The sequence below is a fragment of the Pongo abelii genome, chromosome 4, assembly GCF_028885655.2.
Source record: "Pongo abelii isolate AG06213 chromosome 4, NHGRI_mPonAbe1-v2.0_pri, whole genome shotgun sequence".
Lineage (NCBI taxonomy): Eukaryota > Metazoa > Chordata > Mammalia > Primates > Hominidae > Pongo > Pongo abelii.
The window spans coordinates 86,517,779-86,533,917 of record NC_071989.2 but is presented as its reverse complement, the minus strand read 5'-3'; the positions used below and the strand labels follow the sequence as shown (position 1 = coordinate 86,533,917).

Sequence of the window (16,139 nt, the reverse complement as noted above, 5' to 3'; positions counted from 1 at the left end):
CTGGGTGACAGAGCGAGACTCCATCTCAAGAAAAACAAACAAAAAAAACCCCCACCTCAGCACTTTGCAGAATGGAAGCAAATGTTATCTTATACACCTGATCTATTAGAAGCTTCTTAAAGAAAATGTTAATTTCTAGTGGAAGACTCTTACTTTTCTGTGACGCAATTTGGAAAAGAATGTCTTAATTTAGAAGTCAAAGAAAAACAATTTCAAAACCTATCATATGCTTTTTTTCATTTATACTTTAAATTAGGAAAATACACTAAAGAAATGAAAATAAGACTTTCTTCCTCACTGAAATAAGTTTCCTTAGCATGGTGAGGATATTTACAGTATATATCTTAGGAACCATAAGGCATAAATAAAGGGAAAAGAACCCCCAATATCCCAAACATGAATATGCTAATAGCTTTAGGTGATAATGTCTTGCTTTTATGTAATACTTAGATATTTAGTAATGATTTCATGCCTAGGATTTCATTTCACATTCCCAAGACACTGGAAAGGGTTACAGGTAGGGTTGGTGCACAGGCAGTAACTGTGACAGTTGATCAGAACAGGGATCTGGACCTAAGAAAAAGCAGGGGAGAGATCAGGCTCCAGTGATGGCAGCTGCTGGCTTTAGGCTGACAGTGAGCTGAGCTCTGGTTGGCAGGAGTGGGAAAATTGACCACAGCTGTTCACAGGCAGGGTCCTAGGACTAGTGGCTGCAGGTGGGGTCCTCACTGTGATTGGAGAACCTTGGAGTCCTAGTTAATTCTTTCCACTAGGCTACCATATAGTATTAAATACCATATAGTATTAAAAACACTACTCTTTCTCTTTTTTCAATTTAAAAATAGTATAGAAATGTTTCACATTTACTACTGTTGGGAATGAGTTATAATATTTCATGAACAAAGTTCACCTTCTGAGTGTTGAAACTTTATTTTTTGTAGTATGGGATGGAAATATCTAAAATGTGCATCAGTCCTGACCTCTTGAAATGGGCTATACTATCGACATGGACTGGTATAGTTTCTTATTTTTAACCCCTCAAGAGTGTCAACTTAAAATAATCAAAAGGATCAGAATCTAGTTTAAAGAGAGTTTATTCAAGTACAGAGTTTAAGGATGGCCTCTTGGGAAGCACAGATTCCAAAGAATGGAAGTCCGTGTTTCAAAGTGTAGAAGTTTGGGATTTCTTACTGTATTGTATTAGTCCATTCTCACGCTGTTATAAAGAACTGCCTGAGTTCCACTGGCCCTCCAGTGAGCTGAGGGTTTTTGCAAGAAAAAAAAAAAGCTGCCTGAGACCGGGTAATTTATAAAAGAAAGAGGTTTAATTGACTCACAGTTCCACATGGCTGGGGAGGCCTCAGGAAACTTACAATGGTGTGGAAGGGGAAGCAAACAAGTCCTTCTTCACATGGCAGCAGGAGAGAGAAGTGCCAAGCAAAGGGGGAAAAGCGCCTTATAAAACCAGCAGACCTTGTGAGAACTTATTCACTGTCAAGAGAACAGTATGGGGGTAATCACCCCCATGATTCAATTAACTCCCACTGGGTCCCTCCCCTGACACATGGGGATTATGGGAACTACAATTAAAGTTGAGATTTGGGTGGGGACACAGCCAAACCATATCACTTACATAGACAAAATTTAGGGGAGCTTAAACGAATTTCAACATCTTTCTGTACAAGGCTTAATGCATAATTACAATGATCTGATTAGTCAAGGTGGTGGTTTTCTTTTGGGAAAGGTATGTTTAACATTCCACACTGAAGATGTAACAGTCATGGTGTTTTTTGGGTCATCTGGTCTGAGTTAGGTACAGGACAATAAAGGAGGTGGTTAATCTATAACAAAGATCTTCAATAAGAAGGGGAGGAGTCCTGGTCTCTGGTCTTTCCTAGTTATTTACAGAACAAGAACAATAAGGAAGAGAGTTACTCTATAATCTAAGAAACAGAAGTTGCAAACATGCTATGTGACACAGTCTCCAGGACTTAATTTTCCCCTTGGCATAATTTAGAGAGTCCTGAAAATTTATATTCTTTTATAAAAGTGATGGTAATATCTTTAGCTACTAAGGAATAATTATAGGAAAGATTTTCAGATTATTTTTTGCCATATTTAACAAAGTGAGAAGAATGATTTCTATACTGAATGTTTATAAGAACCTTTAATAATGGTCCCCAAATCTTTTTTTTCCCTGGTCATTGTTTCAAGAACTCTTCTGTCCCCCTTCCCAGCCATTGCCTTTAGTAATCAGTTGCTGGCTGGGAATCACCTGCCCTCTTTCTCCTTGCTCTCCTTCGCCAGGTGGTTGCCATGTTGCTGCTAATGACCTGGATAAGAACATCTTCTCCTTAAGCTGTGGCCCCACTCTCTCTCCACTGTATCCCCTGCCCCCTGCCACTGTTAAGAGCCCAGATCAGAGTCACAGAATCTCGTGTTTGCAAGGGCCAGGCTGCTAACCTAAAGAAGTGAAGCGGTTTATGTAGAACAGTGGGAAGCTAGAAAATTGGATAGCACTTGAGGGGGATGGGGCCCCTGTTTCTCATACTCCAGCCTTTTGTTACCAGATGGAGTGTGGACAAAGAGTAGTCAGAAATTCTGATTTTTCCAAAAAAAATTTTTTATATAAAAACAGATCGATGTGATATTTCCTGATTTTTTAAAACTTTACGTGGGCTGCAAATTGTTGTAGCCTTCCGATTTTTAATCCTATTCCCATCTGGACCTTGGCTGGTGGCTGAAGTTGGCTCAGTCTAGTGCTGAAGACCCAGATAGCAGTATCCAGAGCAGACCCATACTGCACTGTCAGGTCAGCGATGCACCTGCACATTCTTCCCTCCAGACATCGCAGCCGGGACCTTCATCACCCCCAGGCAGGGCATCTGTTGGGATGTCCTGCACCATGGTCTACACAAACATAGATGCTTCAGCATGACCATGCAGCTGGAGTAGAAGGTGTGTGTGTCGAGTGGAAGCAGAGGCAGAACTGAAATGGTGTCAGAGGTTATAGAATAGACTTTTGGAGTGGGAATTTGCAATGTTTTCCCATGGAAATAATGGAAGTACGGGTTCTACATTATCATCATTTTCACTCCATCACCTGCCTCCTTAGTTTAATAGGTTTTAAAGCAACAACTTTGACATTTAGCAGCTATTTTTAACTTTTTGAGTTTAGGGAAAATGTATTTCTGAGTTCCAAAGACTTGAACAATAAATAAACTTTTGGGGGGTCTATTTGAGCTCTATGTATGGATACTCCTTTTTGCATTACAAGGATGTGTAATATAAAATTTAAAACAACTTGTCAACAATGAAGAATGAAATACGAGCACCCCGCCCCCAAAGTCTGTTTCTAACCATTTTCATTCATTTAGAGATTTAAATGCCTCAAATACTTTAACAGAACTCTATGTTTATTTTTGGGTTAAACTAGTTGTTGTCTCTTTGAGGGTTTTCAACTCATTAAAGAATTTTGTAGGAGCACTATGAAGAGAATGCCTTCAGAAAGGCTCATTAAAAAGGAGAAGCTGACCTGGTATGCCACTAATGTTAAATGCAATTGATGCAAATTGATGTAAGTGGTAAAATAGAATCAGTGTGTCATACTTCTTAGTTTCAGGAATTAAACTGGTCTTATGTTTGGTCCTGCATCAAAGACTAACAAGGCATGGTGTTCACTTTTTTTCTCATAAAATATAGTTTAAAAATACTAAACCTCTTCTAAAAGACGAGGGCTTATTTTCAGCTAAAGCAAAAAGCTAAAGCCTCTATTGGTACACATCCATATCGTAATAGTGGGTTTTCCAATAGGGAATTGCTCTTCAATTAATGTGGAGTTGGACAAGTCACACATATAACCTTTCTAAGCCTCAGTTAACTCATCTGTAAAATTGGTATAACATAAGGTGGTTTCATTAAATGAGATAGAATATGTAAATTATTATCATACTGTCTAGTATGTAGACAACATTTAATATGTGGTTGCCATTACTGTTATTATTATTTGTTTGGATTAGGTCCATTGAGGCCGTTCTGGGACTCTGGCTTTTATTTTCAATTTTTTGTCTTGTGTCTTTTGTTATATTTTTTAATATCTTTATTGAAACAAAATTTACATATCATAAAATTCACTCATTTAAAGTATACAGTTCAATAGTAAATTTTCAGTTATGCAACCATACCACAATCTAAGTTTAAAACATTTTAATCATCCCCCGAAAAAAACCTTGTATCTGTTAGCAATCACTCACCATTCCTCTCCCCCACAGTTTCCTACAGCCGCAGGCAACCACTCTCTGTCTCTATAGATTTGCCTATATTTCTGGAATTTCATATAAATGAAATTATATAATATGAGGACTTTTATGATTGACTCATTTCACTTAGTATAGTGTTTTCAAGGTTTATCTATTTTGTAGTATGTATCAATACTTTATTTCATTTATTGCCATATGTTGCTGAAAATATACCATATTTTGTTTATCCATTCATCAATTGATAGATGTTTGGGTTGTTTCTACTCTTTGGCTATGATGAATAATGTTGCAATGAACATTCATGCAAGTTTTTGGGTGGATGTATGCTTTGATTTCTCTAGGAATGGAAATGCTGGGTCATATGGTAACTCTATGTTTTACAATTTCAGGAACTGCCAAAATGTTTCTTCAAAGTGGCTATGTGTGCCATTTTACATTCCTGCTAGTAATGAATGACAGTTCCAATTTCTCCATATCCTCACCAATACTTGTTCTCTTCCATTTTTAAATTATCACCATCCTAACAGATGTGAAGTGTTACCTCATTGTGGTTTTAATTTGCATCTTAATAATGACTGGTGATGTTGACTGTCTTTACATGTGTTTATTGCCTTTTGTATATCCTCTTTGGAGAAATTGCTATTCAGATTCTTTGCCCATTTTGTAGTTGAGTTATCATTGAGTTGTAAGGGTTCTTTATATATTCTGGAGATGAGTCCGTTATCATACATGTGATTCACAAATACTTTCAATGCATTCTGTAGGTTGTCTTGATATTATTTTTATTAATGCATAAATCTGAACTGTCTTATCCTTCTATATTTAATGCTTCAATATCCTCTTAACTGGTTTGCACAAACTTTCTTTCCAGCCTCTGTTTCTCTACCTTGCTCTCCAGTCTGTGCATGAGCCCCTTCAGGTCCCTGAGGAATACTTAAAGCCATATGACTTTATCCAAGACAAGAACAGGCATCACTATGCAGGAATGGTGTCCCTTATGGATGAAGCAGTAGGAAATGTCACTGCAGCTTTAAAAAGCAGTGGGCTTTGGAACAACACGGTGTTCATCTTTTCTACAGGTAAGTCTGTCAATAGGAAAATCATCTCTTGGCAAAGCCTAGGACATGGTATTTGGTAAGTGGAATGAAGACAAATTGGAGCGGTTAGCATTGCCTTATTAAAATAAATGCAAACTGCAATAGTGGAGACATGATAATTGTGGATGGAAAGATCTATCTAAGGAAAAAGAATGATGGGCTTCCCCTGTTCCCTCAGATATCAAAATATTCTGGGACTGTGGCTTGAAAACACATGTTCACTAACTGAGTAAGTATGAGAGGACATCTCTCATATACAGGGCTGCTGGGTAGTGAATCCCTAGAGTGGCTTGTTCCCAGCTCTCTCTACAACCCAGACATCTTCTATGGTCACAACTCCCGCCAACTAGAAGGGTCTCTGTATCACTGCAAAGAGACAGATTGTGACATTATGAAGACAAATAATGGAGCCATTTAAATCTATGCAAGTGTCTCCAAGTTTAGTTTTTTTTTTGTATTAAAATTGTTTTTGGGGCCGGGCGCGGTGGCTCACGCCTGTAATCCCAGCACTTTGGGAGACCGAGGTGGATCAACTGAGGTCAGGAGTTTGAGACCAGCCTGACCAATATGGTGAAACCCTGTCTCTACTAAAAATACAAAAATTAGCCGGGCATGGTGGCGAGTGCGTGTAGTCCCAGCTACTCGGGAGGCTGAGACAGGAGAACTGCTTGAATCCAGGAGGCAGAGAGGTTGCAGTGAGCCGAAACTGTGCCACTGCACTCCAGCCTGGGTGACAGAGCGAGACTCTGTCTCAAAAAAAAATATTTTTTTCTGACAGTAAAAGTTATATATGTTATTATAGACAAATTAGAAAAGGGAGAAATAAAACTCATAATCTCAGAGATTACTTTTGAAAATCACTTTCATTATGGCGATGCCATTCTGTTTCCTAATCTGTTACATATGCAACTTCCCCCTCTCATTAGAGACGGTTTTCTGAAATTTCACTGTGATGTGCTTTGGGTGTAGATTGTCATTTATTCATCATGCTGATTACTCAGAGAGCACTTTCAATCTGAAAATGCAGATCCTTTTGTTATGGGGAATTTTCTTATATGATTTATTTTGGAATTGTGTGGCCCTCCGTCCCACCTTCCCCTATTTTTTCTGTACAGAACTCCTATTATTTGGTCACCAGGTCAGTCCTCTAATTTTTCTTAGTTTTTTTTCCCCTCTCCGTTTTCTTTATTTTTCTTCTACTATTTGGGAAATCTTACTGTTTTGTAAGCTTCCTATTGAATTTATTTTAACTGCCATGTCTGTTAATTACCAGCAACTCTTTTGTGTTTTCTGATAATTCCTTTTCTGTAAAGTTCTGTTTTTAATTTATTGATGTCATAACTTGTTTCCTCAAAGCCTGTGCTCTTAACCATTGCTCTTAAGTGTGTATTATGTGTGTGTGTATATATATATGTATGTATATACATTTTTTTAAAGTTTGCTGATATTGCCAACATTATCTCTCTTCCTTTTGAGTTCTTTTTTTCAGTTTGTTTATATCTTTGTTATAGTCTGTCTTTAATGAGAGTGGTTTGGTTTTCTCAAATCCCTAGAGATTCTTGGCTGAAATCTAACAATTTGATTGGAAACTCCAAGTGCCAGGTCAGGGCTTGTCATCTGGTGAGTTTTACTGTAACATGACCATGTAGGGGTAAGGTGACATGTTGAGGAATTCATCTTGGTATTCTACTCATACTTTTGTGGTTTTGTTTTTTCACGAGTTGTTTTTTTTTGCTTTCAATCAGGCATAGTTATTGAATGTGGCATTTGTTGAGCAGTTACTATGTGTAGGACGCAGTTCTAAGTGTTTCATGCGAATTAGTTCAGTAAATCCTCATGATAACGGATTCTCTGAGAACTATTATTGTCCCATCTTGCAGATGTGAGAACTGAAGCACAAAGGGCATAAGTAACTTGCCCCAGGTCACGCAGCCAGGCAGAGCCTGGCTCCACTACAGTATCCTGCCTCCCAGATGATGATCTCAGTGTTCTCATAGGACCTCATGGTATAGTAGAGCTTTCCATATGGTGTGCTGCAATATTGATCTACTGAGGAGCCTGGGCAGGGCCAGAATAGCATCTACCCTGAGCAGCCTTGTTCACTTGTGTGGGTGCTATCCAAATACTATAATTTTCTAAGCATGTCCTGCTGTGAAAAAGGTTAAAATTTGTTTTTCTCCCAAAACTTACTCTTCAGAAAAAAAAGGTAGACATATTTCAGCCCTTACAAGATCTCTCAGATTCTGGGAGTCGTTCTCAATTTAATTTATTTTGAATATCCTGGTATAGCATTTTGATCAGTGCTGGTTTTGAATGCCTAGAGAAGTCACTAGAAAGAATCAATTAAAAAAAAGATACTAGGACATTTAACACTGATGTGGCAAAATTATTCCTGGGAAATGACCTCATTGTTGCAAGAATTGGAAGTCATAAGTTTTTATAAAACAAGTCTTTGTTCTAGAGATCACAATTAGACAATTTCAGGACAAATGATTTTCTAAAGTGGAAGTATATATGGATTAATGTATTGTACGTGGGCTTAAATGTGCTCAGACAGAAGTGAAGATGCTAGTTCTGGAAGACTGTAGTAAATATCTCTAAGCGGCTCTTGTGATAGCATTCCCATCAAGACTGCATGGGAGGCTGGGTGTGGTAGCTCATGCTTGTGATCCCAGCACTTTGGGAGGCTGAGGCAGGCAGGTCACTTGAGTTCAGGAGTTCAGCACCAGCCTGGGAAACATGGTGAAATCCTGTCTCTACAGAAAATACAAAAATTAGCCAGGTGCGGTGGCATGTGCCTGTAGTCCAAGCTACTGGAGGGGCTGAGGCTGGAGGATTGCTTGAGCCTAGGAGGTTGAGGCTGCAGTGAGCTGAGATCGCACCACTGTACTCCAGCCTGGGTAACAGAGCGAGACCTTGTTTCAAAAAGAAAGAAAGAAGAATGCATGGGAAGAGGTGGAATACAATTTTTTTTCATGATATTTGAGAATGGAAAAATATTTTAAGATAAATATTTCCTTTATTATATGATTGCAAATGTGTATGTATAATTGTACTTTCAAACAGATAGTTGACTATTTCGTAAACATCTATATTTATTCAAGCTGGTAGTAGTAACATTTGGAGCTTCTCACTGAGAAAATGAAGATCACCTTAAAATAGGGTTGTCTTATATTTTGATACTATATTAATAGATACCTTAATCTTGGATCATCTTTGCTTTGTTAGGTTAAATCCAACTTGACTGTGCGTATGTATTTTTATTATACTGATGAATTCAGCTTGCTAGGGTTTCATTTAGGATTTTTGCATCAATTCAGAAGTGGAAGTAGAGTTAGTGGTTTCTTTTTTGTGTCAGGTTTTGTTTTCTTGGTTGTACTCACTTCATAAAATAATGTGGTTAGTTTTTCCATCTTTTTCTATGCTCTGGAATAGTTTATAGAATGTTGGAAAGATCTTTCTGTTTAGCTGTCCCTGAAGCCTTTTGTGGAGGCATTTAAAAAATTATTTCCATAGTTTACATTTTTTGCTGAATTATATCTAGGTGTGTGTCTTTAAAATGTTTTGAAATTAATTTTGCCTGAAATATAGTGAGCCCTGGAACTGCATGCTGAGATGATTATTCACTCCAGGAGGCTTTCCTTATTCATATTTTAGCTTATTGCTTTTGTTCTACTTGATTTATGTCTCAAAAATATCTTTAATTACTGTGTTGAATCCCTGATTCAGCTTTTCTCTCATCCTTTTCATTGTTTTTGTCCTTTTTCTCAGCCTTTGGAGCTCTTCTGTATTACCAGTTTAGACACTTTTGCAATTTTAATCCTACACCTTAATATCTCCAACATAGATTATTGTTGATTGTATTTTTAGTTTTTTTGCAATGCTGTCTCTGTTTCAATCAGTACCCTTTTCTTCCAAGCTTGTTAGTATAGTAGTGACTACTATTTAATAAGCATTAAACCTCAGTGTAACCCTGTGAGATAGTAAATGGTTTCTTGATCCCATTTACCAATGAAGAAATCAAAACTTCTTTTTAAAAAATAAAATAAAAAAATAAAGATAGGGTCTTGCTATGTTGCCCAGACTGGTCTCAAACTCCTGGGCTCAAGTGATCCTCCCACCTCAGACTCCCAAAGTGCTAGGATTATCGGTGTGAGCGCTTAAAGAAATTAAGCGATTAATCCAAGGCCACACAGCTAACAACTGAAAAAGCCAGAATTCAAACCCAGATCTACTTGAGGTCAAAACCCAATTACCCTAATCAGTTGTCTTTTTCCATCTCATTTTCTTTTCCATTTATTTCATCCCATTGTACTGCATTTCTACGCTTGTGTTCACATGACCCATCCTTTTCCTGAACCTTTGTGAATAGAACTTTTCTAAAATCTTTATTTTTATAGGAAGTCATTGCCAGCTAGATGCTCTTCCTCGGAGTATAGTGGTGAAAGATCTGCACACACAGAGTGTGTGGCCATCTTGTGGCCTCTGGTCACTGTTCCCTGGTTGATTCCTTCTCAAATCTGCAGCTCGAGGTCAGGTTGATGCATACACCTCACAGAGTTCCTGGTGGCATATAGGCATTAAGTGTTCGACTCTATTGAACCTGACCCACCTAGTTACAGTTTCTTCTCTTTTGGCGCTCTAATTCTTTGACAGGCTAAAAGAACCCCAGACTCTTCCTATCTCCACATTTTCAGGGCTTTATTTTTGGGGACATTCCTCAGGATATAGTGTGCCAGCACTGCCAGACCTTCTCTTTTCCTGCCTGTTGTCTTCTGGGAGATGTGATCTCTAAGCACATAGAAGTAGAGGAGGTAATAATTCTCCTCCACTTAAATTAGTGCCATCCCCTCTCAGGCTGTCTTCCTGCCTCTCTTAAGCTAGCTGAAGGGCTCTGTGTCATGAGGCAAAGCAGAGTGGGCCATTTCTTGTTTCCTCAGCCCAGCTTCTCTGGTCTTGTAGTTTATGGACATGTCTCCAAGATTTTGGCATTATAAGCTGTCTATCCATCTTGGTTTCTTATGTTGTGATGGGGTTTCATCTTGTTCTGTGTTTGTTGTTTTCACAGGGTAGTAGTTCAGAGAAGCCAGCACTAGCGGCTGTTAGGAAGACACCATTTTAATCTGGATGCTTGTCACCATGGCTGATCTTTGTAGTTGCTAAATTCCAGGAACCTGCACAGGAATCTGACCTGGAGTAAAATGAGTTAAGGTTAGAGACAACTCTTGAGTAACTAGATCATGAGTTAAGACTAGGAAAAACCGATTCTGCAACCCTGAAAACAGTGATTGACCTCAACATGCAATGCAGCCATTGTGTATTTATATTAACTCTTTTTTTGGTTTGTTTTGTTTTGTTTGAGATGGAGTCTCGCTCTGTCACCCAGGCTGGAGTACAGTAGCATGATCTTGGCTTGCTGCAATCACTGCCTCCCGGGTTCAAGTGATTCTCCTGCCTCAGCCTCCCAAATAGCTGGGACTACAGGCGTGTACCACCATGCCTGGCTAATTTTTGTATTTTTAGTAGAGACAAGGTTTCGCCATTTTGGCCAGACTGGTCTCGAATTCCTGAGCTCAGGCAGTCCACCCACCTCAGCCTCTCAGAGTGCTCGGATTACAGTCATGAGCCACCATGCCCAACCTGTATTAAGCCTTACCAGAATAGTTACTTTTACTTACATTTAGATGAGGGTTTGAATATAAGGAGAAACCTAATTTGCATTTCTTTCTCCAGAGACTTCTGTGTTTATTGACAATTTCATTTCCTGAAGTTGAAATTAATAATGTGCTATAATAATGTAATTATAACCCAAGGACCTGGACTAACTAATCACAGAGCAGTGATTCATTTTTTTCCCACTTCTCTCACTTTACTTCACTTAGCCCTGTGCTTCTTTATAAGGATAAGAATACTGGTTGCATTCAAATCAATAAATGTTGAGTCCATTAGTACAGAAAACCATGAAAACAATCTAGCTTCCTGGTATCAGATTATATTTGGTGATCGGTAAAGGAAAAGGCATAATTTTTAGATTTTGATGTTTGATAAAGCTAACTTTTAAAAATTTCTGTTATGATCTGAGAGAAATCCATGATTCATTCCTTGCCACCTCTACCCATCATCTTAGCATAGGTGTTCTCAGTGCGCTGTCTGGGGACCACCTGCGGCAGTGGAGCATTTGTTAAAAATGCAGTTTTCAAGGTGATGGCTGCACAACATTGTGAATGTTCTAAATGTCACTGAATTGGATACTTTAAAATGGCTAATTTTATGTAATGTGAATTTCACCACAATCTTAAAAATTCAGTTTCTCAGACTCTATCACAGCCCAACTGAATTAGAAACCCAGGGGCTGACGCCCAAAAATCTCCATTTTTAACAAGAATTCAGTTGATTCTTTTGTACACAGAAATTTGAGAACCTCTGAGCTTAGGTAACTTTTATTCAAACTTTGGGAATTTACCTTACAAGGAATATATGTAGTTATTTAAATTTGACATATATTTATGTTTATAGATATATCCTCCTCACTAGGAGGAATATATATATGACAGCTGGAAGCCAACTGGGTTTGAAGTTCAAGCTCTCCTAGGTAGTTTTCATTTCAGGTAAATGCGGCTATTTCTAGAAATAGACTCTTCAAAAAGCTGATGAGAAAAGTTTAAATTTAATTATTCTGCTTTTCGTGTTCTTACTGCATATAAATCACAACCTTGATTGATTCATGTCATTTCTTCTGCAGTGTGTGATTAATATCACTGTTAACAAATATTGTCTTTCTCATTACACACATACTATTCTGGGTTTGTTTTTTTATTTCTATTTTTTATTTGTATGGGTATATAGTAGGTATAAATATATATTTATGGAGTACATGAGATATTTTGATACAGGCATACAATGCATAATAATCATGTCTGGGTAATGGGGATATCTATGCCCTCAAGCATTTATCATTTCTTTGTGTTACAAACATTCCAATTATATTCTTTTGGTTATTTTAAAATGTACAATAAATTGTTAACTGTAGTCACCCTACTGTGTTATTAAATACTAGATCTTATTCATTCTATCTAAGTATATTTGTGTACCCATTAACCATAACCACTTCCCCCCTACCGTCACCCCACTACCCTTTCCAGCCTCTAGTAACCATCCTTCTATTCTCTGCCTCTGTGAGTTCTATTGTTTTAATTTTTAGCTCTTACAAATAAGTGAGAACATGTAATGTTTGCCTTTGTGCTTGGCTTATTTCACTAATATAATGACCTCCAGTTCCCTCCATGTTGTTGCACACGGTTGATCTCATTCTTTTATGTGGCTGAATAGTACTCCATTGTGTATATGTAGCACATTTTCTTTATCCATGCATCTGTTGATGGACACTTAGGTTGTTTTCAAATCTTGGCTATTGTGAATAGTGCTGCAATAAACATGGCAGTGCAGGTGTATCTTTGATATACTGATATTCTTTCTTTTGGGTATATACTTAGGAGTAGGATTACTGGATCATATGGTAGTTTTGTTTTTAGTTTTCTGAGGAACCTCCAAACTGTTCTCCATAGTGGCTGTACTAACTCACATTCCCACCAACACTGTACAAAAGTACCCTTTTCTCCACATCCTCGCCCACATTCGTTATTACCTGTCTTTTGGATAAAAGCCATTTTAACTGGGGTGAGAGGATACCTCACTGCAGTTTTGATTGGCATTTCTCTGATAGCCAGTCATGTTGAGCACCTTTTCATATACCTGTTTGCCATTTATATGTCTTCTTTTAAGAAATGTCTATTCAGATCTTTTGCCCATTTTTAATCAGATTATTAGATTTTTTTTTCCCATAGAGTTATTTGAGTTCCTTATATAGTCTGGTTATTAGTCTCTTGTCAAATGGTTAGTTTGCAGATATTTTCTCCCATTCCATGGCTTATCTCTTCACTTTGTTGGTCATTTTCTTTATTGTGCAGAAGCTTTTTAACTCAGTGGAATCCTATTTGTCCATTTTTGCTTTGGTTACCTGTGCTTGTGGGATATCACACAAGAAGTCTTTGCCCAGTCCAATGTCCTGGAGAGTTTCCCCAATGTTTTCTTTTAGTAGTTGCGTAGTTTGGGTTCTTAGACTTCAATCTTTAATCCATTTTGATTTGATTTTTCTATATGGTGAGAGATAGGGGTCTAGTTTAATTCTTCTGCATATGGGTATCCAGTTTTCCCAGCACCATTTATTGAAGAGACTGTCCTTTCTCCAGTGTCTGTTCTTGGTACTTTTGTTGAAAATGAGTTCACTGTAGATGTATGGATTTATTTTTGGGTTCTCTATTCTCTTCCTTTTTTCTAAGTGTCTGTTTTTATGCTAGTACCATGCTGTTTTGGTTACTATAACTCTATAGTATAATTTGAAGTCAGGTAATGTGATTCCTACAGTTTTGTTCTTTTTGCTCAGGATAGCTTTGGCTATTCTGGCTCTTTTGTGGTTCCATATAAATTTTAGAATTATTTTTTCTCTTTCTATGAAGAATGTCTTTGGTATTTTGATAGGGATTGCATTGAATCTGTAGATTGCCTTGGATAGTATGGACATTTTAACAATATTGATTGTTCCAATCATGAACATGAAATATCTTTCCATTACTTTGTGTCTGCTTCAATTTCTTTCATCAATGTTTTATAGTTTTCATTGTAGCGCTCTTTCACTACTTTGGTTAAGTTTATTCCTAGGTATCTTATTTTATTGGTAGCTATTGTAAAAGGGATAACTTTCTTGATTTCTTTTTCAGATGGTTCACTGTTGGCACATAGAAATGTTACTGATTTTTATATGTTGCTGATTTTTGTATGTTGATTTTGTATCTTGTAACTTTACTGAATTTGCTTATCAGTCCTAATAGTTTTTTTGTGGAGCCTATAGGTTTTTCCAAATGTAAGATCATATCATCTGCAAACAAGGATAATTTGACTTCTTTCTTTCCAATCTGGATGCCTTTATTTCTTTCTCTTGTCTGATTACTCTAGCTAGCACTTTTTAATTCCAGGTTTTTAAATCCAAGGATGACACTTCTAATCCTTCTCCGATAGAACATGATCAGAGTTTGAGTTCCAACTTTCCCGCCAATGAGTTATATGTAGAGTCTAGCCTCGGTTTCATTATCTGTTAAACGCAAGTTGATTGACCATCCATTTATTCACTCCGTCTTTCATTGCAGATAAAAAGATAACTAGGACATAATTCTCCCTTAGGAAACTCACACTCTAGTGAAGTAGACAGGTACATGTATTATTATTATGTGGTGGGAGTATTAGGATGAAGCCCAGGGTGCTGTTTGCACACAATAAGAGCCACCTCTCAGAACCCAGGGTGTGGGGAGGCTTTCTGAGATGGAAAGGTTGGAAATGGCTTGGCTAGATAAGCAGAGCACAGGTGGGGAGGAGATTGGGCAGCATTCTAGCCTGTGAGAAAGGAACATAAACAAAGACAGGGAGGTCGGGAGAGCAGGCCTGGAGGGGGGTCTGCATTGCTGTTGTCTGGACTGCAAGGTGGAGAGCAGTGAGATGTGATGCCGGAGAGCATGACCCAGGGGTCCACTCAGAAGGGGCCTGTGCACATGCAGGGAGGAATTGTGAAGGGTCTCATGGTGGCAGTGAGACACTGAAAAGTTTTAAGCAGGATCAGATTTTCACTTTAGAACTGAAGTGGAGGGTGATTGGAAGCAGGCCGACCTTTTAGGAGGCTCTGACAGTAAAGAGGGGAGAGAAGATAAGGAGCACTTGAATAAAGGCAGAGGGAAGGTGGATGGAGATGAGAGGACAGATTTAAGAAATACATAGGAGGGGTGGAGCCAAGATGGCTGAATATGAACAGCTCCAGTCTACAGCTCCCAGCGTGAGCAACGCAGAAGACGAATGATTTCTGCATTTCCAACTGAGGTACCGGGTTCATCTCACTGGAGATTGTCGGACAGTGGGTGCAGGACAATGGGTGCAGTGCACCGAGCCTGAGGTGAAGCAGGGCGAGGCATCGCCTCACCCGGGAAGCGCAAGGGGTCAGGGAATTCCCTTTCCTAGCCAAGGAAAGGGGTGACAGATGGCACCTGGAAAATCGGGTCGCTCCCACCCTAATACTGTGCTTTTCCAACGGTCTTAGCAAACGGCACACCAGGAGATTGCATCCCGCGCCTGGCTCGGAGGGTCCTACGCCCACAGAGCCTCACTCATTGCTAGTACAGCAGTCTGAGATCAAACTGCAAGGCAGCAGCGAGGCTGGGGGAGGGGCGCCTGCCATTGCTGAGGCTTGAGTAGGTAAACAAACCGGCTGGGAAGCTCAAACTGGGTGGAGCCCACCACAGCTCAAAGAGGCCTGCCTGCCTCTGTAGACTCCACCTCTGGGGGCAGGGCATAGCCAAACAAAAGGCAGCAGAAACCTCTGCAGACTTAAATGTCCCTGTCTGACAGCTTTGAAGAGAGTAGTGGTTCTCCCAGCATGCAGCTTGAGATCTGAGAACGGACAGACTGCCTCCTCAAGTGGGTCCCTGACCCCCGAGTAGCCTAACAGGGAGGCACCCCCAAGTAGGGGCAGACTGACACCTCACATGGCCGGGTACTCCTCTGAGACAAAACTTCCAGAGGAACGATTAGGCAGGAACATTTGCTGTTCACCAATATCCGCTGTTCTGCAGCCTCCGCTGCTGATACCCAGGCAAACAGGGTCGGGAGTGGACCTCCGGCAAACTCCAACAGACCTGCAGCTGACGGTCCTGACTGTTAGAAGGAAAACTAACAAACAGAA

The 16,139-nt window shown here is 39.1% G+C and overlaps 1 protein-coding gene across 1 annotated transcript in view; it reads left to right on the top strand.

Moving 5' to 3' along the window:
* ARSB (arylsulfatase B) overlaps positions 1-16,139 on the top strand; it is a 219,062-nt gene that overhangs the window by 29,090 nt on the left and 173,833 nt on the right. The window contains exon 4 of the mRNA XM_024246894.3: positions 5,131-5,338. Within this exon, the coding sequence (XP_024102662.3) occupies positions 5,131-5,338 (208 nt within the window). The remainder of the gene's footprint in view (positions 1-5,130; positions 5,339-16,139) is intronic.